A 12,616-nucleotide genomic window follows, 5' to 3' on the forward strand; every position below is an offset into this window, starting at 1 on the left:
GGCTTTGCCCTGTATTCGTTTGAGTAAAGAAGGCGTACTTTTGGCTGTTGCAGCAGTTGACAATACTTTGAATATATTAGGGAATGTGAAAGGTTGTCGTCTTGTTGAGATAGCTCAAACTCGTACACTTGACCCTTATGGGGTGATTGCTGGGAATGTTGCAAAGGTAAGAAACTATAACATGTTACATTCAGTAATCATTTGGCACTCACCTGTTCGGATTTAGTATCTAGAGAACTGACACATTTTTCAAGAGTTGCATGCTTAGTCGTATATTCTTCTGTTTTTATGATTAGGCAATTCCTTCTCAACTTTCGATACATCTGCTTCTTTCTTGTTGTAAGGCTGTTATATTTGTCTTTATTATTCACTAAGATATAGCTACTGAATCATTTTGCAGAATGAAGATAGTCTTACTTGGCCAGTTGTAAATCACAGGATAACTTGTTAGATGGAAAACTCTAGGGTTTGGAAGCCAGAAGAAATCAATAAACAACCTCAACTTCGTTGCCTAAGACTTCCTGATACTTTATTATACCTGATACTGTTAGTTATGCATAATTTTTGTTTCTGAGAAAATTATTATATGTTGCAGCTAGATTAAGCCGTATAGGTTGACTGGTTGGAATCAATAAAGCTTTTGATTGCATCTTGTCCTTCACTCAAAAGTATAATGTTAAAGCGCAAAGCTAGAATGATTGATCCTGAAGAATAGTTAAGGTTTCTTCACGAGTTGTTGCAGTTCACTAGAAAATCTGCAGTTTTGCAATTTTTCTGAGGATTTGAGCTGATCTTGATGGGAGACTATTGTAGAAGTGGCTATTCTTTTTTTTGCCACCCCTGTGTCGTCGTAAAAGGGCCTGATTGTTGTAGTGATGAACTGATTCTTCCATATGTTATCTTCAAGTAGTCTGCAGATTTCTAAATCTACTTTCTCAACAATATTAAGTTTTAAAACTTTTAGCATATTGTGTGCTCAAATCTTGCTCTGATGAATATTATTAGCTGGTGCTCTGGTTCTAAAAGCGATTTAAATTTATTTAGGATATATTAATATTATCATCAATAATTATAATGATTATATTGTGTTTCGACTACTAAGAAAAAGTAATCTAGATTTGATCAGCTGTGAATTATTATTTTTACACTATTTATTTTATCTACCTCTTAATTTTTTTATCTCTATCTTACCTTTGCATGCATATTGGCCACTCAGAAGCATTTAAGCCGGAGATATAGCAATGTATATTGTTCATAATATTTGTTCTTCACAACTAGACCCAAAATAAACAAGTCTCTCATTAGATTCATTCATGCCTCAAGGGTTCAAAATTTTTACTTCCTTTTTTTCAGGATAAATTTCAAGATTGATATTTTTCAATCTTTCATGCATGCAACTCATTTTATCTCTCTGTTCATTTTATGTCAATGTAATAGAAAGGCTGCAGTAATTAACCTGATTCCAGGAATCCATTTGCAGAGTAGATGTATGTTATGATCACAACATGAATGGTGGCTTTGATTCCCCTCCTAAGAAAGGCTCATCTTCGGGAAGAATGTCTGGTGACCCTGGTTTTCGCAAATCCAAGAATTCTTCTGACAGAGATTTTGAATTCGATATGTTAGCTCATGCTTCACATGGCAAGACTGAAGGGTCTGGATTATACGGAGCGGTTTTTAATCTCACAACTACAGTCATAGGGGCAGGAATTATGGCCTTACCTGCAACTATGAAAATTATGGGTATAATCACAGGAACAATTATGATTGTGGTGATGGGGATTCTGGCAGAAGTTAGTATCGAATTGTTTGTTAGATACTCAGTTGAAAGTAAAGCTGATTCTTATGGGGAGGCTGTTCAAAATGCATTGGGAAAGAATGCAAAGATTTTGTCTGAAATTTGTATTATTATCAACAATGCTGGTATCTTGGTAGTTTATTTGATTATAATGGGTGATGTTATGTCTGGTTCCTGGCAACATGCTGGAGTTTTCGATCAATGGTGGGGGCACGGCTTTTGGGATCACAGAAAGCTGTTGATTTTGCTGGTGCTTATCATTTTTCTGGCACCACTTTGTGCTTTGGATAGAATAGATTCTTTAAGCCTGACTTCAGCTGCTTCAGTAGTTCTTGCAGTTGTCTTTATTGTGGTTGCTTTTGTTGTCGCATTTGTTAAGTTCTTACAAGGGACTCTTGACTCTCCAAGATGGGTCCCTGATTTGAGTTCCACACAGGCAATTATGGATTTGCTGGTGGTAATTCCTATCATGACAAACGCTTATGTGTCTCATTTCAATGTTCCGCCTATTTATAATGAGCTGGAAGGGAAATCACCGGAGAAAATGAATCGGGTGGGGAGGATCACAACTGTACTTTGTATATTCCTTTATGCCTCAACTGCAATTTCAGCTTATTTGATCTTTGCAAACGATACTGAATCTGATGTGCTGACAAATTTTGATAAAGACCTCGGGGTTCCTTACAGCACAGGCCTAAACTATTTTGTCCGCATTTCTTACATTATTCATCTGATCCTTGTTTTTCCTGTTATCCATTTCTCCCTAAGACAAACAGTGGATACCTTGTTGTTTGAGGGAGCCCCTCCGCTTACTGAGAGTAGGCAAAGGTGTCTCGCCTTGACTGGCGGCCTTCTGTTGATTCTATACGTCGGTTCTACTACAATTCCAAACATCTGGACAGCTTTCAAGTTCACAGGAGCAACCACAGCCGTTTCATTAGGTTTTACATTTCCTTCACTCATCGCTTTGAAATTAAGCAAGCAAGGCACTCGTTTGAGCCCTGGCGAGAGATTCATGTCTTGGTTCATGCTGATATTTGCGATCATGATCAGCATTGTTGGACTGATTGGTAATGCATATAACACCAGCAAAGACTAGACTAGTTCCGCGAGAATTTCAGTTGGTACATAGTTACTTAATCCTGTGTACAGTTTGTTTAAGGTTGCAGCACCTGTTGGCTCTGCGAAAATTGCAAGACAGAACCAACAGTGTCTACATTCCTAAAGCAAGACAACCTAGTTAAAGAACAGGATGCTCCATCTAGGCTTTTGAAGCGTAATCTTGGGGAGCTCCTGATTTCTGTATACATTCTCTAGTAGTATATAATTCTATATTTTCAAAAAGATTTGCTAGGCTTTGTTCTTTTGTTTCGATCTTTATCACTCATTAATCTACCTGACAATGACATTGTAAATGTACCATAATTCAACTGCGGAACATGGCTGGTTAGATTGCCTGTAGTCATTAGCCTGTAAATGGCAAAATTTTCCGAACAGACAGATATCCGACCGAACCGAATTAAGAAACGAGCAATTATAACGTTAAGTCCCATATTAGATAAAACAAGCGTGCATCTAGTGATGTGTTTAAATATGTCTGAAGAATTGTACTGGATAATATAGTTTATAATTAATTATAGGGTTTAGTCCTTAAGTAGTTGTTAAGCACTTTCAGTTAACAAAGCTGACTGTCGCCGACCGGCCGGCCTAACAAAACTTAAATCCAAGATAATCCGGCCAAGTAGACCAAACCAATACTATCTCCATTGTTTAATCTCTGTTACTTGACTGTTTACAAAAAAAAACCCAGAGTCATGAAAGTCAGACTACGTGCTCATGAAAGAGTCTCATTCTAGTTTTGTAAACAATAAAATTTCTCGTCCAGCCGTGCCTGGCCCTCACCATAGGCGGACAAGACTTTCCTGCAAGTCAACAACACTTAAACACTCAAGGGCCCAAAAATTTTCAACTTCTTTTTATATAAATGTGAGAAACATGCCAGAGTATACAAAAATTAGGATCCCGAAAACTGATTTTGACTAAGACCCTGTAAAATGACGTATATTATTTACTATTAAAACCTTACTTCTCTTGCACTATATATATGAGCTATGACTCTCTCCCAATAGAAGCACACTCAAGACAGCAATGGACATGGACTGGTACTCCTGGCTATCAAAAACCGGAATGGAGCCAACTCTTGTTTATGAATACAGCCTCATTCTCTCTCGCAACGAGCTAGAAGAAGACGATATAGCCCACTTCAACCATGAATTCCTCCAGAGCATGGGCATCTCCATAGCCAAACACAGGCTTCAGATTCTCAAGCATGCTAGGAAAGTGACATCACCAAGCAGAGCTCGACCGATATCAAAGATCCTTGTTGCCATCAAGCAAACAAAGAGGTGTTTGGCTAAGTACATTCCCACTTTTTCTCGTCAAAAAGAGTCAGCTCTTGTTATAGTTCCTAGAGAAATGAGATGCAAAAGTGCTATGGCAAAGAGGAGCAAGAGCTTAGTCATGTCCAGGCAAGGAAGATCTTTGCTCAAAAAAGGTAAGGTTACGAGCTTTTCGGGTCCAATAGTAGTTCATGATCACTATAAAAGTTATGTTGATGATGATGGATCCTATTCTACTAGTAGTGTTGAAGAGGCAGGGTGGGATACTATGTTCCGAAATCTAAAACCCAATTGAGATCAAATCTCATCAACCTTGTCCTTTAAACCAATTTCAGAGGCAAGGTTTCGGGTTTGTATACCAGAAAGTACTATATTGTTATCATCAAGATCAGAACAAAAATTTGTTACCCTGTTTGTGTAATTAGTTTGTTCATATACCTCACATTTAAACCTTGCCCTGGTGTTACTTATTAGTCTTCAGGGCCTAGCTGTTATAAGAACACGACGATGTTCTAGTTAGATTTATACTTGGTCTCAACTCATTTATGAAGAACAAGTGAAGTTTATGTTCTGATGACTCCTTTGTGTACTTACCTTAAAGAACCAGTAGCTAACACCTATCTACACATACAATAAACCAAATTAAAGAAAGACGATGATATATGAATTAGGTAGGCAAACGTGATGACCATTAATCATATGTTAAATTCTTTATAAGTCTGATAATGACGGAAAATCTAGGGTCACCTGAATCAAACAAAGATCACAAGTACTCAGCAAGCATTCAGAGAAAAGAGTGTATATTTGTCTTGGCAATTGAAATATAGTTCCGCGAAGTGTAGAATCATCTTATATTCGTCATATGAAACAAATGATAGAGCCTGTACATTGAGAAAAACACTTGTAAACTCATCAAAACCAGTAGTAGAACAGCAGCAACCAATATGAGGATTTTCCAGGACTTGAAAACATATAGCTTGATGAACTTTTCGATTTTGATTGCCCACTTTCCATTGTAATACTTGTTTATATCTTCAATCATTTTATCCAAGAATTGCACTTTTGTCAATCTAATTGACCTGCTCATTCCATTCCACAAATTGGCAACCTCTTCATCACTCTTCAAAAGGTTCAACACAACTCCGCTTTCTCTAAGCAATCTTGCATCTTCTTCTGTGTCAATGATTCCATTCATTAGTTCAGTGTAACGCGTGAAAACCAATGGCCCTGATGCATTGCAAGCCTCGTAGGCTACCAAGTTTCTCAAGACAATCTCTGCGTTTACATCCAGAGTAATGGTTGGGAGGAAGAATGTCGATGTTTTGGAATTAAAACCTAATGTCATGACACTGCCATTTGTAGGTACAAAACTTATTCCGGACTTAAAAAGTTCAGTGACAGAAGGAATGGAGATCTCTTCGACCATTGGAGGCTTGTTATGATCATTTTCTTTACTACAATTTCCAGCCTTCATCTCCTCGTCTTTATCTCTCGAACAACAAAGATATTCGATAGGTTGTTTCAGAGTACTAAATCCAGGCAAGTTAGAAATGATCAACCAAGGAAATCGTAAAATAGCCTTAACATGTCTAGACAGTAAAATTCTCTTACAAAAACCTATCATAACTGACAAAAATCGCGATACTTTGTCAAGGAGTTTTTTACCAATACAAGAAATCTTTTCTTGAGATTCCTTTGTTTCATCTTGACCCTCTGATTCATTGAGTTCAGACAGCTGGCCTTCGGGTTTCGTAGGCATGATCATCTGGTACAAAAACCCCAGTACGTGTGCCTGATCTCTAATAAGAACAGAATTTAAGTCCATGATCATTTTAAACGGTGACAGGGCTTTACATACTCCTCCTAGCATCGAGAGCAACGTGTCATCTGCTGTTTCTACAGACGACAGCTGAAATTCCAGCATCTTCCTTAACAAAAACATCGGAATCTGATTCTCCAACATAATCATGTCCCTAAGAATGGCATTATGTGCTGACTTCCTCTCTGCAAAATCAATCAAATGAGACATTCTAGAACTTATTCTCCTTAAGACCTTCCCTTGTGATTTCACCGCGTAAATGTGCAAAAATTCAAGCAGAAACGACACGTCAATGACCATCATCCATGCAAGTGTTTCACCACTGACATCAAGGTACTTATGATAACAAGCCCGAATAGTTGGCTCAATAAGTGTAAACTGATCAACAAGCTGCTGAAACCTAACACTTCGGAGACTTCTCAGCGTTCTCTTGGCTGAACCAAGCTTATATCTTTCCATCTCATAGAGCTCAGGACGCCAATAATGATAAGGCCCTAGTGCAATCTGTTGAGGTATATAAGAATCCACATTGTTAAAAAGCAGAGATTTGGGGACATCAAATATGCTAACAGGAATATCAGCTTCTTCTTCTGGATCTTCATCCAGGGTTCTCCGGATGTGAATGATCCATCGATGTTCGTCGAATCCAGAGCTTGAAATCATGGTAGCTTCTAGTTATGACATGTATTTCTTGATCTCTTTCAAAATAAACAAGATTAATTTGGCTGGCTTAAGTTTTGGTCTTAACAGTTTTAGTTCATTAAAGACAGCATTAAACACTACATTTTATGTGAATTGTAACTACTTATGATTAATATCAATAACTGCTTTTTAGAAGAGATTTTTATTATACTGCTGATATTTACTTTTTAGCTGTATATAAGAATGATTTAAAATAGAAAAATAAAACACAGAGTAAATGAACGTTCGGTAAACTCGTCCGCTAAACTTATCGAGTTGAACCGGTCAGTAAACTCGTCCGATAAGCTTATTGAACACGAGTTCGAACAGCATATTCCGTCTGATAAGCTTAACAAATCGAACTGAACTTTTAGGGTGTTCGGTTCGTTAAAGTTGTGTTAGGCTCGAGTTCGATAAGCTCGTGTCTGTTCGACAATAGATAAAAATATTTATTATATTATATGTAAATATAATATATAATATTCATAATTTAGGTATTAGTTTTATTTTATAATTGTAGAATTATTTAAAATTGATATTGTATATGTTGAAAATATATAAATAAAATATTTGGTTATTTTTTTTATTAAATTAATTTAAAAATAATCTTAATATTATTTAAAAATATACATTATCCCGAAATACTCATGTTCGGTTCGATTCGGTTTGACATGTTCAGGAGCAGTTCGTGTTCGGTTTGTCCGTCACCAAACTCGAGTTTGGACAAACAAATTTGTTCGATAAAATTATCGAACATGGTTTCATTAAGAGTTGGTCCGAAGTTCGGTTAAAAGTTCGATCTTCGGTTCCTCTGCGGCTCTGGACAGAAGTTTTATTTCTATTCTTCTAACCTAAAACCCTAACTAAACAACCATCTCACCCACCTAAACTTTCCTCATTCACCACACCATGACAACATCTCATTTCTCCCTGACCAACCCTTTTCTCCCGGCGGCTCGCAGAACTCCACCGTGGAGCGGCGGCGCAGGGCGGCGCGTGTGCTTCTGCACCAACAGTCTCGAAACCCATCAAGCAGCGCCGCCTAAAAAAGATGTTCTAACAAGCAAAGATGTAATGGAGGCTGATAAGAAGGTGATTGTGGGGACTTATGCAAGAACGCCTGTTGTGTTCTCCAGTGGCAAGGGTTGTAAATTGTTTGATGTTGAGGGGCAAGAGTATCTGGACTTGACTTCTGGGATTGCTGTGAATGCACTTGGGCATGGGGATCCTGATTGGATTCGAGCTGTTACTCAACAGGCTAATACTCTTACTCATGTTAGCAACATTTTCTACACTGTTCCTCAGGTGGGTCTTTCTTGTTTTTCGAAAAATTCCAACTTTTAAGGTAATGTAGCTGAATTTTTGGTTTAATTGTTCTTTGGTTGGTGATTGTGAGAAGTAAAATGGATAAAGATCGAAGCTTTATTGGTAATATAGTAGTCGGAACTTAGCGTCTTTGCCTGGCCACACATGCCTTTATCTGTAATAGCTTGGCCTAGCCTGGTATTTTTCTGGCTAATTTTTGTTAGATTGGTGATTATAAATTGTAAAATGAATAAAGATAATAAAGATTGAAGCTTTATCAGGCATCTAGTAGTCGGTACATAATGGCCTTGGCCGGTGGCTCTAGTTCTTTCTACTATGTTGAATAAGATCATTTTGTGAGGAGTTCGTTACAAAGTATTGCATATCACTTACCTGTCTGCCAAGTTGTGGAGGGTTTCTTATTATATATTGTTTCATTTGGGTAGATACTAGATACTGATTAGTGACTTCACTTGGGGTGCTAGAGTCATCCCAATCTTGATATTACACTATTTCAAATCTATAGAAATTTTTTATAAATGAGAGTTTCAAGGATGATTTTACATGTGTAAAGTAGATTCCTACGAATTTTATAGATGTTTAATAACCACAATGAGTTTACTTGGATTAATAATTGCTATTTTAGACCTTGAAATATTTGTCCCATATTGGGAACTTAAACAAATGTATAAATTTAATGACAGGCACAAAATATAGTACTGTAATTATTCTGGAGATTCTTTAAGAAGCGAAACGTGCCTTTCATTGTAATAGCAAGCATTTCTTATTATTTATGATTTTATCAAGCACCAATGATGCCATCTGACATTGCACTAAATATACAAACATTTTTGGTTACTGTTACCTGTTTTTGCATCAGAAAAAAATTAACATTGACCTTCATTTGATTTTCTTTCTGTTGTGAATTACATTGGAATTTCGATTACATTTTCCCCACCCCTGGAGTTATGACTTGTGACTTGTGAGTATGTTCGCTTTATCTTTTCAGTTCTTGAAGTTAAGAAATTTGTTTGTAAATATGAAGTAAATTATTCATTCTATTTGTTCTGTAGGTGGAGCTAGCAAAACGTCTTGTATCGTGCTCTTTTGCTGATCGAGTGTTTTTCTCAAATTCTGGAACTGAAGCCAATGAAGCTGCAATTAAATTTGCTCGTAAATTCCAGCGATTTTCCCACCCAGATGAGATGCATCCACCCTCCGATTTTATTTCATTTAGTAATTGCTTTCATGGTAGGACTATGGGTGCTCTTGCGCTGACTAGCAAAGAGCATTACAGAACACCTTTTCAACCTGTTATGCCTGGAGTTACGTTCTTAGAGTATGGTGATATCCAAGCTGCAACTGAACTTATTCAGTCTGGCAACATTGCTGCAGTTTTTGTGGAACCTATTCAGGGCGAGGGTGGTATATACAGTGCAACAAAGGACTTCTTACAATCTTTGCGTGATGCGTGTGATGCGGCTGGATCTCTGCTAGTCTTCGATGAGGTACAAGTGCTCTGCAAGAAATAGTCACTATAGATTGATGTTTGCATTGATTGTCACTTCCTGAATACACAGCAGGATGTGATGTCCGAGTTTTGTTCATTATGTTTTTTTCACATATTTCCCGTCTTTGAAGAGATTATTTTCATTGTTTAAATTTCTGACAAAATGGGCACATGTATTATTAGTTAGTTATTAAGGTTGTTGGTAATTAGCTTGTCAGCAGTATAAGCATTACTATAATTGGAAGGGGCAAGTAATGATTTAGCATATTGTTCAGAAATCACAAGTAATCACTGCACATGATGGAGGTATGATGAATGGTCTGTTGTCTCTGGGCATCTTATAGTCATTTTTACTACTGCTCCCCTCTTTTGCAATCAGCATGACCATCACTACAGTCTCGGCACATGTTTCTTTTACTAGAATATTAGTTTAACGGTTGCAGTATGGGGATTTTTTCTTTGAATGTTAAACATTTGTTCTAGATGAAGGTCGGGGGATTATATAGAGATAATCAGATGGTTACAAATAGGTCTAAAAATCATATTGTCTAAAACATGCTCGTCTCCCGGAAACACCTCTAATGCTTTATACATAAGAAGATGAAATAAATAAATAGAAGAATAATCTTCACACTATGGAAAAATTTTGCATGTCCACATTGCTAATTTGTCAGCAAACATGGATCTTGCAACAGTAATATGTTGCTAGGAAACAAGTGTGTCTAGAGAATCAATTCGACCAGATATTAACAAAAACCCAAATAGGACATATATGCTCAATCAAGTTTGACCAGATCAAATAACTAAAATTTATTTAAATATATTGCAATTAACATCAATTAACATCATTGATGTAGAAGTATTTATTTATTAATGTTTGCATTTAATTGCCAGTTCCTGAATGACAGCAGGATGTGATGTCCGAGCTTTGTTGTGTTTTATTGACATATTTCCTGTATGCGTGCATATCGTTTATAAAGATATGATTTGCATTGTTTATCTTTATACAATTTAATTCACATGTTGACATTTTTATGAAATTGTGATGGTAAAGTAAGTGTCTAATAAAATGTGCACAACTGCACATATATAATTAGTTAATTATCAAGGTTGTGAGTAATTAGCTTGTCAGCAGTTAAAGTAGTATTTTGTGGTGGGACATGCAAGGAATGATTAAGCATATTGTTCATAAATCACAAGTATTGTTCATAAATCACATGATGGAGGTATGATTAATGGTCTGTTTTTAGTCTCTGGACATCTTATAGCTATTCTTACGACCACTCCCCTCTTTTGCAATTAACTTGACCTTCACTGGTGTCTCTGCACATGTTTTAGTCACTAGCATATCAATTCAAGGGCTGCCTTGTAGAGATTTTTTTTTTAAAAAAAAAAAATTGTTAAATGTCTTTTGTCTAGATGAAGGTTGGGGGATCATTTATTGGCTAGAACGCGTTCATCTCCTGAAAACACCTTTATACTTACGATATAAGAAGAAGAATTAAAATGAAGTGAGTAATACTCTACACACCATCTTGCTTGTCTACAGTGCTAATTGTCAGCAAACATGGATTTTGCAACAGTAATATGTTGCTAGGAAACAAGTGTGCTGGAGAAGATATGCAGTTAGGTTTAATTTTAATGTAGCTGTACTCTTTAGTGGTTGATAACCTAAAGCTTGAAGCAGACTTCTAATCAAGTTGATTATGTGTGACACGTATGTGGGCATTTCTAACTATCTATTCTGGTAGGGAAAATGAAGGATCATAAATATGACATTACTGTGCCAATTTATAACTAGTAAATGTGTAAAAATAATGTCATGACACGTGAACACCTTGTTTTAAAGATTACTGGCTTGATTAGTTGATTTTCTTGCATATCTCGTCATAGGTTCAATGTGGCTTGGGACGAACTGGTTATCTTTGGGCACACGAAGACTACAACGTTTTCCCTGATATTATGACACTCGCAAAGCCTCTCGCTGGAGGTCTACCCATCGGTGCTGTGCTGGTGACTGAAAAAGTCGCAGAGGCTATAAACTACGGAGATCATGGAAGCACTTTTGCAGGTGGGCCACTTGTTTGCAATGCTGCAATTGCAGTTCTGGATAAAATATCAGATCCAAGCTTCCTGGCCAGCGTAGCCAGTAAAGGTCAGTACTTTATGAAACTGTTGTCACAAAAATTAGGAAGTAACTCACATGTCAAAGAAGTACGAGGCCTGGGGCTTATCATTGGTATAGAGTTGGACGTACCTGCTGCTCCACTTGTAGACGCATGCCTGAATTCCGGTCTTTTAATATTAACCGCGGGAAAGGGGAATGTTGTGAGACTTGTACCACCATTGATAATATCCGAGAAAGAACTGGAACATGCCGCTGAGGTTCTGCTTAAATGTCTACCAGCTCTTGATTAAACTCTCCTGTAATACCCAAGTTCATTAAAATTGATATGTGTAACAGCCTTAAATGTCTAAAATGTTACAATTTTAAATTGACATGTATTACTACAGTGGATACTAGAACCGTAGGAAGGTTAACCTATCACAATTCACTTGTTATCTTTCATCACAAGTGTCGGATGAAATGTTTCATGTGAGTCGCAGGTTGCTACCTGTGGCATTATGTATGTAAGACGATAATCGAGTACCTTCCCCGGAGGAGAACCGGAGCAGATGTGTTGCTGCAAAATGTGGTCCAAATCTGGATAATGGTAATAGAGGTAATAAATAAAGAGGTTCAAGAATTGAACTCTCTTGTAAAGTTGCGATTACTGAAAATCTATAACTTCTGATGTGTGTGCTACAGCTTTTATGCCCTGTTTTAAGCAAGGCCTCTATACTGAAGTGGCTTATCTGATTCATTATGTAAAGTAGGGGTGAACACGGGTTGGGTTGGCCGGGTTAGGGGCAAATATTCAACCCAACCCAATTTAATCGGGTTATAAAAATTTGAACCCGTTAACCCTCATATATATTTTCAACCCAACCCTATTATTCATACGTCGGGTTGGGTTGGGTAGGGTCGGGTTTATCGGGTTTTATCCCGTCAAAATTAAAAACACACAAACACAATCTGTATGTAGCTTACTAGTTTAAATAGA

At 37.1% G+C, this 12,616-nt stretch overlaps 4 protein-coding genes across 4 annotated transcripts; 3 read left to right on the plus strand and 1 right to left on the minus strand.

The window, feature by feature from the left end:
• Positions 1–1,288: 1,288 nt before the first annotated feature.
• On the plus strand, positions 1,289–3,028 carry LOC108221146 (amino acid transporter AVT6E). Its single transcript, XM_017395043.2, has one exon. It carries the CDS (start codon positions 1,506–1,508, stop codon positions 2,895–2,897), a length of 1,392 nt encoding a protein of 463 aa, XP_017250532.1. The 5' UTR covers positions 1,289–1,505; the 3' UTR covers positions 2,898–3,028.
• Positions 3,029–3,946: 918 nt separating this feature from the next.
• On the plus strand, positions 3,947–4,492 carry LOC108221147 (uncharacterized). The gene has a single exon (XM_017395044.1). It carries the CDS (start codon positions 3,947–3,949, stop codon positions 4,490–4,492), a length of 546 nt encoding a protein of 181 aa, XP_017250533.1.
• A 484-nt stretch (positions 4,493–4,976) lies between these two features.
• On the minus strand, positions 4,977–6,679 carry LOC108221148 (putative UPF0481 protein At3g02645). The gene has a single exon (XM_017395045.2). The coding sequence runs from the start codon at positions 6,677–6,679 to the stop codon at positions 5,042–5,044; it is 1,638 nt and encodes a 545-aa protein (XP_017250534.1). The 3' UTR covers positions 4,977–5,041.
• Positions 6,680–7,408: 729 nt separating this feature from the next.
• Positions 7,409–12,081, plus strand: LOC108221959 (acetylornithine aminotransferase, mitochondrial). Its single transcript, XM_017395830.2, has 3 exons — positions 7,409–8,002; positions 9,076–9,510; positions 11,406–12,081. Exons 1-3 carry the CDS (start codon positions 7,607–7,609, stop codon positions 11,928–11,930), a joined length of 1,356 nt encoding a protein of 451 aa, XP_017251319.1. The 5' UTR covers positions 7,409–7,606; the 3' UTR covers positions 11,931–12,081.
• Positions 12,082–12,616: the final 535 nt, after the last annotated feature.

Source organism: Daucus carota, chromosome 5 (genome assembly GCF_001625215.2).
Source record: "Daucus carota subsp. sativus chromosome 5, DH1 v3.0, whole genome shotgun sequence".
Classification (NCBI taxonomy): domain Eukaryota; kingdom Viridiplantae; phylum Streptophyta; class Magnoliopsida; order Apiales; family Apiaceae; genus Daucus; species Daucus carota.